Source organism: Sminthopsis crassicaudata, chromosome 5 (genome assembly GCF_048593235.1).
Source record: "Sminthopsis crassicaudata isolate SCR6 chromosome 5, ASM4859323v1, whole genome shotgun sequence".
NCBI lineage: Eukaryota > Metazoa > Chordata > Mammalia > Dasyuromorphia > Dasyuridae > Sminthopsis > Sminthopsis crassicaudata.
Window position 1 is genome coordinate 293,221,461 of NC_133621.1, and position 11,652 is coordinate 293,233,112.

At 53.3% G+C, this 11,652-nt stretch overlaps 1 protein-coding gene across 3 annotated transcripts in view; it reads left to right on the top strand.

The window, feature by feature from the left end:
• The window catches only part of RIC8B (RIC8 guanine nucleotide exchange factor B), an 85,445-nt gene that overhangs the window by 2,582 nt on the left and 71,211 nt on the right, over positions 1-11,652 (top strand). For 2 of the 3 annotated variants that reach the window (XM_074271488.1, XM_074271489.1), the window contains exon 2: positions 9,877-9,924. In XM_074271488.1, the coding sequence (XP_074127589.1) occupies positions 9,877-9,924 (48 nt within the window). Of the gene's footprint in view, positions 1-9,220; positions 9,341-9,876; positions 9,925-11,652 lie in introns of those variants that run through there. The other variant, XM_074271487.1, reaches the window with a different exon arrangement.

Sequence of the window (11,652 nt, forward strand, 5' to 3'; positions counted from 1 at the left end):
TGTAGATGGCAGTTTTCATGAGAATAAGCTCTACAGGTGTTGAAGGATCTTTAATGAAGGCTTTAGAACAGACAGACCATGTACTGCAGTCCCATATTTACCGTCCTGTACTCGACTGGAGAATGTAGCAATTCAAGGTCCCAATGTGCTTGTAGCTGATTAAAAAAAAACAAGAGTTGGTAGAGCAAAGCACCATATCCTCCAAGGAGGACTGTCCCCTACATAAGTCAGCAGTAGTCTTTGAAAGCTCTCACCCAGAGTTAATAACTTTGTTTCACAACCTTCTTGTCCTTAGTACCCACTGAGCCATAAACCGGGGAGACGGATGCTTGCCTGAAGTGTGTTTGCTGGTGTAGTGGAGAGGTCCAGCACCAGGGCCTCCTTGAGGGTGAAAGTGGGTGAATTTGGGCCACTTGTTTGGTGCACTGAGATCCAGAATCATTCAAAAGTTTGACTTTCTTTCCAACACTGGAGAAATCTAGTGGTTGAAGGATGATTGTTTAGTATAGGGGTTGTGAACTTTTTTTGTGTCTTGAATCCCAGAGGCTGCTGGGTGACGCCTAAGGGCCCCTTCTCAGCATAATGTATGTAAGACTACCCAAGAAAACAATATAAAGAGATAAAAATGTAAAACTTTTTTTTTTCATCCAAGATTAAAGGACCTCTGAAATCTGTCCTTAGAATCCTTGAACGTCTGTGGATTCCAGGCTAAGAAAGCTTTATGTCAAGGCCCTTGGTGTCAAACTCTAATAGAAATGATCCCTGGGAACGACATATTCACTTAGAAAAACACAAATTAATATCATCTGTGTTATATTATATTTTTACTCATTTTGTTAAGTATTTCCTAATTCCATTTTACCCTGGTACAAGCCACAAATTTGATTTTTCTAGTCTGAACTATAATGTGTAGTGGCTAGACATCCTTTAGAACTCATCCATGGGTCATCCATCTTGGACAGACCCTGCAAATGGACAGTGATTGGGGCCTCTGATGAACACAAATAGGAGCTAGAGCTGCCCTCACTCCCTTTCTACAATTGTCCTTTTAATAACCCCAGAATTTCTCCCTGAAACAAAGGCCCATCTTTAACACTGAGATTCTTCTGGTACCATTTTGTAGCTACAAGTCATGGCAACTGACAGTCTGGAAAGAATCATATTTGATGGTCTTCCAAAAGCCATTGGAGATAGCCGTGGCAGGGTTGAGCAGGCTATGGTGCTTCATAAGCATAGAAGTCCAGAGAAGCAGGGTCAAGGAGCAGAAGGGGAACCAACCCTGAGAAAGGCAGGAGGAACATGAATAAGGGTCATCCAAAGGATGCAGGCCTACTTGAACTGGGATTGGTGCAATGAATACTGTACCAGTGAGATCATAGAGAGGTTCATGGGAAGATGGAGCCTTCCTTCAATAAAGAGTCTACCTCATAGGTCTATTTACAGTGGAAATGCTCTTTGTTAAAAGGCTGGCTTGGAGTCCAAAAGGTAGATTTAGATTCCTGCCCTTCCACTACCTAGCTTAGAACCATTTCACCTCTGAGCTTTAGTCTCCTTATGGTCAAATGAGGAATTTGGACCAGGGGACCTCCAAGGGCCCTTCCAGCTCTTAGCATCAATCATTTTAGAGCAATTGAAAAGGGATGTTTTCTAGCATAGCTTTTTAAGACTATGGATAGGAAAGAGAGAAATTCTCCATTGTGGTCCTGCCTTTGGTTCTCAATAGTGTTTCATTTTCCCAAATACATGTAAAAATAATTTTCATAAGTTTGTGTTGCAGATTTTTTTATTCCTCCCTTTACCTTCCCCCTCTCCAAGACAGCAAGCAATTGGGTGTAGGTTAAATATGTGCAATTCTCTTAAAAATTATTTCCATATTTGTCATACCGTACAAGAAAAATCAGACCAAAGTGGGGGAAAAAACACAAAAACAAGCAAATAGAGAACTATTAACATTTTCTCCCCTTTCCATTTAAGTTCCCATTAATGAGGGAAAGGAAAGGGAGAACCCCATTTCTCGGCGCATAGATAGTAAGATAATCCCATGAGGCGCAGTGTCCCCTGTAAATGAATTTACAGTCCTGAAAACCTAGATTGATAAATAAAAGGATTATTGTAGAAATTTGGAAGTAAAGTTCCATTAGAAATATGCCAGGGCTAGAGGTGGCCGCTGGGCAGGCAGGAACCCTTACATGGCTGGAAGGATACCATGTGTTGTCTTGGAGGGCTCGGGCTTGGTCCTTTTTATACCTAGAAGATGATGGGCGGTACCCCTTTTCAGTTAGATCAGGTGAGGGCTGGGGGAAGCTGAGCTGATGGTGGGGCTGAACCCTGATATTCAAAGGGTGCCTTTGACCAGGATTTGTGAATCAAGGGTCAGCCATGGGTTGGGCAATTAGAAAGGAATCTTAAAGGGGACCTCAACCCCCATCACCATGATCCTTCATGGTTACACTCTCATTTCCTATTTTCAGTCTCCCTTCAGTTTAATTTTATTCCTTCTCAAAAAAACTGAGCTCTTCTTAAAGCTTTCACTCTAAGCAGATGATGGTTTTCCAGGTCATTTCTATTGCCCTTTCCCACCTTTGGAATCATTCTGGAAGTTAACACGAAGGTGGTTGGAATGATGGGTACAAGGACTAGAATATCTGCCTCTTTTCTGCCCCTCAGGTACCTCTAAAGCTCAGCTTGCCTCCCTCAGTGGCCTTCCTGGAATTGCTTGGAGTCAGTTTGCGTTCAGGTGGTACCCCTATGAGTAGCTATGAGATGCTAGTGTTGGTTGGAGCGGGAGCTAACTACTGGTCCACCGGTCCATCATGAAGCATTTATTAAGTGTTTGCTGTGTGCCAGGTGTGTGTGTGTGAACACCTCCTCTTGCTAATATTCTGTTGGAGGAGAAAACTTGTACATTTGTGCTGTCCAGAGATGTGGAGGCTCCAGGAAGAGACCAGGGAATGATCAGGATAATGATTTAGGGAAAGGCCAATTGGATTCATCTCCGAGTGAGTTAGTGTTAGATCTAATGAGCTCTGACTTGTTGACCTTTGACTTCTTGGAGGTTGAAGTTCTAGTGTCTGAGTTGGCCTGTGTGCATTGAATAGCCTTACCTCCCCAAACCATTGTAATTAAATTAATGAATATTCCTGTTTGTCCCCAGCCTCTTGGATTAGCTTTGAGCGGGAGGCAGAACTGCCTGCTAGTGGGGGGAGGGAGGAGGAGGGAGTTGGGGAATGGAAGCTGTGGGCTTCCGAGACTGCATCATTGATTAGCTTCCAAGTCACCTGACTTTATTCTTTGGCCATGGCTATGTTCCGGTCTCTGGATGAAGCAGGGATGTTCTAGGAGGGGAACCTTCTTGGTGATATTTTCAGGTCTAGTCCCATTGGAAGGGTTCCTAGAAGTCACCCGGCTTAGCCCCCAGATTCCTCTGTGAAAATCGTTTTATGATGTCTTCCATAAGCAATCATTTCCCTCCCCTGTGAGGGGAAAATGAATGGACTGGACTAGAGCATCTCTGTGGTATCCTCCAGGCAGCCTTTAACACTGATTCTCTGAGCCCCAGTTCTGGGAAGCCATTTGAGCCTGAGATGGCCCCTTTCTCTTTTGGAAAAAGCTCCAATTTTGGGTTGAAATCTGTCCCCCTGGAACTTAGCTCCACAGGTCTGAGGCCTGCCCTTGGAGTTATCATTTCTTTACTTTTTTTTTCCCCTGAGGCAATTGGGGTTAAGTGACTTGCCCAGGGTCACACAGCTAGGAAGTGTTAAGTGTCTGAGATCACATTTGAACTCAGGTCCTCCTGACTCCAGGGCTGGTGCTCTATCCACTGTGCTATCTAGCTGCCCCGGAATTATCATTTCTAATTTCACTAGACAGCTCTTTGCATACTAACAGATAGCTGTTGAGTCTCCTATAGTTTTCCCTTCTCCAGACCAAATTTTCCCATTCCCTTTAGCCAATTCTTGCATTCTGTGCACATTGGGAGCAGCAAAGTATGGCAGAGATGCTGGTTAAAGTGCAAGGGAGGACTGGGTTTGGAATGGAAGGCCCTGGTTCCCTGATTGGAGAGTTTACTGCAGAAATGACTGCAGCAGTAATCGGAGTGATATTGGAGCAGTCACTAAACCTTTTTGAATTTCCTCTTCTGTAAAATGATCTCTAAGCTCATTTCTGGTTCTCAATCTGTAATCCAGTCAATCCACAAGCTTTTATTAAAGGCTGATTGTTCACCATTCCCTGAGGATTTTCTTTAAGGAAAAAAAAGTGCCACATAATAGAAAGGGCTAAACTCTTTATAAGACTAATTTATTAGACATGACAAACCCCTGGGGGCATCCGCCCCATTCCAGTAAAGTGGAAACACGAAATTCCTATGAACTTTGTCCTCCTTTGTCTTTTTTTAGTGATGGGGGGGAGGGGAGAAGAGATAAAAGAGGTTTTCCAGAAGATTCAAATATTTTCTTCTGCTTCGGATGGCCCAGATCCCTCACATCGATGATACAAAGCATGGTGTCAAGAGCCTTTTGCTCCAAATCATCAGGAATCCGCCTTTTCCTTTGAGCCTCTTGAGAAAACAGGCCCAGTAAAGGATGCTTAGTGATAAAGCCTTATAGTTATCAACAAGCACTATTAATTAGGGACCTCTGAGCTTGTCAGTGTCTGGTTACAGCTAACTTCTCCCCTTAGAAAGCTTACATTGAGCTCTCCCTCAGTCTTTTCCATCCCGTAGCACCTTTCGGGGTTTCTTCTAGGCCAGAGAACGTTCTTAATGTTCCCTTCTCAGGTAGAATCCTGCAGGGGTGGGTGGTACTGAGGCAAAACACAGGATTTCCATAGACCTTTGAAAAAAATGCTTGAGTTCAGGCCAAGATCCTAGATTTGTAGCTCAGTGGGATCCAAGAGACCTTTCTTCTCTCCACCCCTCCCTTCATTTCATTGATGAGATGGGAATTCGATGGCTCTACAACTAGGGAAGTCCACGGGCTGCCATAATTGTTCCTTGGACATCTTGTGTTGAGTTGGTCCTGAGACCCAGGGTCAACTGGGGCTGAACTCAAAATCTCTATATACTTTTGTGAAGGGAACAATTCTAATCCTTTTTTATCTTATTTTATCTTCTTCCCTCTCAACTCCCCCCACCATTATCTAGTAAAATGAGTAGTTGGTTTTTTTTAAACCCTGAGAGTATTTGTTGAAATAAAGGAATCCAGACCATGAGGAAGGAGGGAAATTTTGTTAGCCCAGAAACTGGATGGGTTCTAGGGCAGCAGGAAAGAAGAACAAAAACCTTCAGAAAGGAGTTTATGCCATTGTGGACCCCCGGCTCTCTTAGGCCTTGCCATCTGCCTGGAATTACACACTCGGGACCTCTGGGCCTTTCCATCGGCTCTGCGGGAGAGCCTGCTACTATTGCTGTCTCCCTCAATTGGAACTTGAGTTCCTAGAAGGAAGAGACCATCTTTTTTCTTTTTTTTTTTCCCCCTCTATGTGTCCTTAATGCTCAGCACAGTGCTTGGCACCTGGAAAGAGCTTGATGCACATGCTTCTATTCATTTATTCATTAATCCCCTTCTCCTGGGAGCCGAGCATGGAAGCCTTGTTGATTGCCCATGGATTTCCCCAGCAGGTATCCTAGCATCATTGATTTGGTGTCTGAAGGGTCCTGTTTCAGCTCTCTCATTATAGAGTCAGAACCGGATCCACGAACGTGGTGACTCACCCACACCGGGGCATGCTAGTAGTAAGCATCAGGCTCAGGATTTGAAACTTAGTTTTCTGCTCTTTCGGCTTCCCAAGGGTTCCAGGTGAGGAGGAGGAGGAAGGACCGGCTGCTCTGGGGGTGCAAGGGCTTAAAAGACATTGGGTCAGGAGGGAGTCGAGGGGTCAGGCTTGTAAAAGAACCGAGGTCGCGGGAGTTTTCATCTGATCATTTGGAAAATACTAATCTGGGAGTTAGCCCTGGAAACATAGCCACTGACTTAGGCGAGAGCAGCCTGGATACAGGTAACTTTATCCCAGGGCACCTGCTTTCCTGCTCTGTTACCAGAGCCGGGGGGCAAGCTTGGAAGCTCAAAGGTTGCCGTGCAGGGCAGGCTTAGTGGACCGCTGATGCTGCTTGTCCTGGAAAATATGTTCTACATACTCAGGGGCTCAGCACCTATTTGGGCCTAGAACTCCACCTCCGTTTGGGGAGCGGGTGAGCATGACGCCTCCTTCCGCACATGGCCCAGGTGGATTGGGTCTCTGCTGCACGGAGGATAATCCACTGGGGAAGGTGGATGCATGCAATGACAATTGGGGAATGAGCAAAAACAGCCCTCTTCTCCGACTTGAAGAAGCAGCTTCTTAGGTGGGGTCCATCGGGGGCTGCAGGGGCCCAGAAACCACTTCATTTTAGTCTTGGCGGGAGATCCTGTGGCAGTTGGTCTCCCTCTGGGCAATGGGGGGTCCTGAGCCCCTGCTTCTTAATCTACTTCATCTCAAAACCTAACACTGAACGTATGAAGGCCGTGCGATTGTTGGTCACCCGCTGAAGCGCCTCACCTGGGCACAGAGAGCCCTGGGATTTCCTCCTTCACCTCCGCTCCCTGCTCTTCTCTCCTCCTCCTGGTGTGGGCAGGGATGGGGAGCGGAAGCCCCTGAAGAGAGACTGGCCTGGGAGTCTAAATTCTATTCAGGCCCCGAAACCCAGATTATTGCATTGGATCCAGTCTCGGCAGGTAGATGGAGTAATTCCTTCAATAGACAGTTTTATGTTCTACAAAGTTCCAAGTGAGGAGGAGGACGGGAGGGCCGTCTCGTGGGGGGCGGGGGCTTAAAAGATAGTTGGACAGGAGTGAACCCAGGGTCAGGCCCGGGAGAGCCGAGGCTGCCGGGGAGCCTCCTTTGGCTTTCATTAATCCCAGTGTAGAAAATCCTCACCGGGGGTTAGCCCTGGAATATATTTTAGGAGTCGGAGGCATTATGTCACCTCCTGCCTTTTCAGTGGTTCCTACTGAAGATGTGAAAGGAGCGTTCTCCTTTAAAACAGCAATTTAAGGAAACGAGTCTTCTTTGTCTTAATCGAATTGATCATGGCAAGAGATGGGTGGTGTCTCCTTTCCCAGAAGGCGTGCATTTCAGTTCCTGGCTAGTGGCTCCTTAGATTGAGAGTCGGTCTGGTCGTGGTGATAAAAGGAGCACTGTGATAAGCGGCACAGGGGACGGGCCTGGCCATGCTTGCCCCTTCCTGGGCAGTGATGTTGGGGTGGTTCCGACCTCCCCCTCCGACCTCCCGCTCCGACCTCCCGCTCCGACCTCCCCCTCCGGCCTCCCTCTCCGGCTCCCCCCCCCTCCCCCTCCGGCCTCCCTCTCCGACTCCCCCCCCTCCCCCTCCGGCCTCCCTCTCCGACCTCCCCCTCCGACCTCCCGCTCCGACCTCCCCCTCCGGCCTCCCTCTCCGACTCCCCCCCCTCCCCCTCCGACCTCCCGCTCCGACCTCCCCCTCCGACCTCCCGCTCCGACCTCCCCCTCCGACCTCCCGCTCCGGCCTCCCGCTCCGACCTCTCCCTCCGGCCTCCCCCTCCGACCTCCCGCTCCGACCTCCCGCTCCGACCTCCCCCTCCGACCTCCCCCTCCGACCTCCCCCTCCGACCTCCCGCTCCGACCTCCCCCTCCGACCTCCCGCTCCGACCTCCCCCTCCGACCTCCCGCTCCGACTCCCCCCTCCGACCTCCCCCTCCGACCTCCCCCTCCGACCTCCCGCTCCGACTCCCCCTCCGACCTCCCCCTCCGACCTCCCTCTCCGACTCCCCCCCCTCCCCCTCCGGCCTCCCTCTCCGACCTCCCCCTCCGACCTCCCGCTCCGACCTCCCGCTCCGACCTCCCCCTCCGGCCTCCCGCTCCGGCCTCCCGCTCCGACCTCCCCCTCCGGCCTCCCCCTCCGACCTCCCGCTCCGACCTCCCGCTCCGACCCCCCCCCTCCGGCCTCCCCCTCCGACCTCCCGCTCCGACTCCCCCTCCGACCTCCCCCCCTCCGACCTCCCCCTCCGACCTCCCGCTCCGACCTCCCCCTCCGACCTCCCCGCTCCGACCTCCCCCTCCGACCTCCCGCTCCGACTCCCCCTCCGACCTCCCCCTCCGACCTCCCCTCCGACCTCCCGCTCCGACCTCCCCCTCCGACCTCCCGCTCCGACCTCCCCCTCCGACCTCCCCCTCCGACCTCCCGCTCCGACTCCCCCTCCGACCTCCCGCTCCGACCTCCCCCTCCGACCTCCCGCTCCGACTCCCCCTCCGACCTCCCGCTCCGACCTCCCGCTCCGACCTCCCGCTCCGACCTCCCCCTCCGACCTCCCGCTCCGACCTCCCCCTCCGACCTCCCGCTCCGACCTCCCCCTCCGACCTCCCGCTCCGACCTCCCGCTCCGACCTCCCCCTCCGACCTCCCGCTCCGACCTCCCGCTCCGACCTCCCCCTCCGACCTCCCGCTCCGACCTCCCGCTCCGACCTCCCCCTCCGACCTCCCACTCCGACCTCCCCCCCCCCATTGGTTCTGGCTCCTACCCGCTCGCCTTTTCTTTGCGCTCAGGGGAGCCTCTTGGGGACCCTCCCTCTCCCCCGGCCGCCCGTTGGCTGCGGGCCCAAGCTTCCCTCTGGCCGGGCAGTGACGCCGCATCCCATCTTTGCCTTTTCTCTGTGAGCCTTTCTTGGTCGCCGGCCTGCCCCTTCTTCCACCAGTTGACCGGGTCCATCTCCGCCATGTTCTTCTGCTTCTACGGAAGTCCCTCTCTGCTGCCTCCTTGTGGCTCCCAAAGGTATAGCCACGAGAGAACAAGCGGGGGCAGCTCCTAGACCTGGGCCCGGCTCAGAGAGGGCAGCGGGTGACTGTTGCCGGGGCTAGCCCGTCCAGGCTCGGACAGAGCAGAAAGTCAGACCGTGGCTGCTTCTTGCTTTTCCAACCCTTCAGATCTCCTCCTTCCTCTTCCTTCTCCTCCCCTTTGACCACTCACAAATTAAGATGGGGGTGTGGCTGATTTTGCCAAAACAAGGGGCTCCCCCCCCAGATCCTTTAAGCCCGCTCTTTCCAGGGCCCATCTGGGGACCCCATGGGTCTCCCACCTCCTGGTCCCTTCTCGCCCCAGAACCGCCTTCGTCCCGGGGCCCCTCGCCGAGCTGGGGGCGGTGACGACATCTCTGTGCCGGAAGGCGGGAAGGCGGGAAGGGAGGGTCCCACCCCCGAAGTCTGGGGCTTGAATTTGGAGCGTCGGTTCCGAAGGTGGATTCCCAGGAGACGTCGCGGCTCTCCGGACGCTGGCCGGCCACCTTGCCGTCGGGGCCCTCCCTCCGTTGGTGTCCCCAGCCTTTCTCTCGTACGTGTGTCGTCTGCAGATTGCTTGGGTCCCGTCCGCCCCGGCCCGGGAGCTCCCTGGGGCAGGAACTGTGTGTCTTGCAGCCTCCGTCTCCTTGGCGACAGTGCTGGGGCACGGCGACCAGAGTCTTCTGTCCCCAGCTTGCTTTGCGCCTAGAACTGGGCGCTCTCCCTGAGCCTCCCCTCAGTTTCCCCCGTCTTATTTAGGGTGGGCGAAGTGCAGTCGGGCTGGCCTTGGGGTGAGAGGCTGGCTGCGTCCTGGCACAGACCTCGCCCCCTCCGCACCAGTTCACCCTTTTGTGCGATGGGGGGGATTGGGCAAGACCCAGCTTGAAGTCCCGGGGCGTTCCAGTGCTGGGCCCTCCCTGCTTTAGAGGACTCCTGTAAACCCCAGAGAAAAAGAATTGTTTTCCTCTCCTTTTCCTAAGTAGGACAAAGAAATCACTTAGCCAGGCGCTTGCCTTACGGAGCTTTCAGGTCGCTCCAGAAGTGAATGTTGTGTTCTTTGGGTGACCCTCTCTCCCCTTCTCCCCACAGCACAGAGCTACTTTCAAATTCGATCCTGCAGATGAAGAGAAGAGAAAGGTAAGTGTGAGCCCGGCGGGGGGGACGGAGAGCGCATCCCCCTTGCTAGCGGTGTTCCCCAAAGGGGGCTTATTCACAGAATTTGGGGCAGAGGGAGCCGCGTGTACTCCAGCCTCTGAATAAAGGACCCTCTCCCGGGGCGCCCCTTCCACCCAGAGGCCTTGGGCTCGGCCGCTCGTTTTGGTGCTTCCTGATGGGATTGCGTGGCCCCTTCATCTGCCTGTTGTTCAGGTACCTGCCTAGGGCTTCCCTAAGTCAGGTTGGTGGCCTGGGACAGTGTTCCCAGCTGCCTCCACACGTCTGGAGCAGCCCCGGCCCAACTTCAGCCCTTGGTGGTCCTGAGGAAGGCGCTTTGGGACCCTCAGAGGCTGGGACCCTTTAGTGCTGAGCTGCTTGGGCCTTTTGGAGGGGGGGGCTGCAGGGCCAGGCCCGGAGCTGGCAGTGCCCCATGTGGCCCCCCCACTCTTATTTCTGGTGTGGGCGCCCTTCTGCAGGGGTAACCCTGGGCGGAGGGCTCAAAGGCTTCGGACGGAAGGGAGAGGGACCTACCCGCAGGCACCTTGTGAGTTGGGGCTCTTGGGGAATCAGAGAACTTAGGCATTCTGTGACCACCTGGAACATCAGCAAACAGTGGGCGCCAACTGCATACTGCGGGTGCTGTGCTCAGCCCTGAGGGAGAGAAGCAGCTTCCCTGGCTGTTGTTTGCTCTTCTCTTGGGGTTGGTCATCCAGAAGGGGCTAGAACCGAGATACAGCTGCCTTTTGTGCCGTGATACGAGTCAGTAATTGGATGGTGTTCCGGGCCCCTCTCTGTCTCTGTCCCTCTGGGTGCTCGTGGGTCCGAAGGGCTGGAGGGTCCCTCCGGGGGCCAGAGGGCCTTTAGTTGTCTGCACTTGTGCTCCCGTCGGAGCCCCCGGGGGGATTGATGTGAGGGAAGGACTGGGGGGGGGGAGGGGACGCACAGAAGGGGGAGAGCTTTAAAAAGCCCAACGGCCACCGAGCTGTCCAGAGTCCCAGCTGGAGCCAGGGCGACGTCCTGAAGAGGCTGAAATGGGGGGGGTCATTTCAGAAGAGGAGGGAGGGCGGGCCCCCCCACAGGCTCGGAGCACTGCAGGGAGCACTTTCCTGGCTGGGCTGGCCCACATTTGTTTGGGACTTCCAGAGATCCTAGCCTGCTGCTGTTATCTGTGGGTTCTGTGTGAGAGAGACGGTGGGGAGAAGAAGGGGGGAGGGGAGAGGGGCAGAGGAGATACAGAGAGAGACAGAGAAGGGGGGAGAGAGACAGGGAGGGGAGATACAGAGAGATAGAGACAGAGAGAGAGACACAGAGACAGAGAGAGAGAGACAGAGACAGAGAGAGAGAGAGAGAGAGACAGAGAGAGAGACAGAGAGGGACAGAGAGAGACAGAGAGAGAGACAGAGATAGAGAAGGAAGGAGAGAGACAGGGAGGGGAGATACAGAGAGATAGAGACAGAGACAGACAGAGAGAGAGAGAAGGGAGGAACCTTCCTTAATTAACCAGGAGAACTCAGACCCAAATACACCAGGGCAGCAGCTGCTTCAGGAGGCAGGGGCCTGGGCCGGGGTGTTGGATAAATGTGCTGGTTAATTAAGGGAAGGCTCCTCCAGAAGAAACAGGAAATAAAGGGGGGGGATGAGGAGGGAGGGTCTTTTCTTAAGTTCATATAAATTTGCTTCACTGAATTCAAAAAGCATTATGAAGCCCTA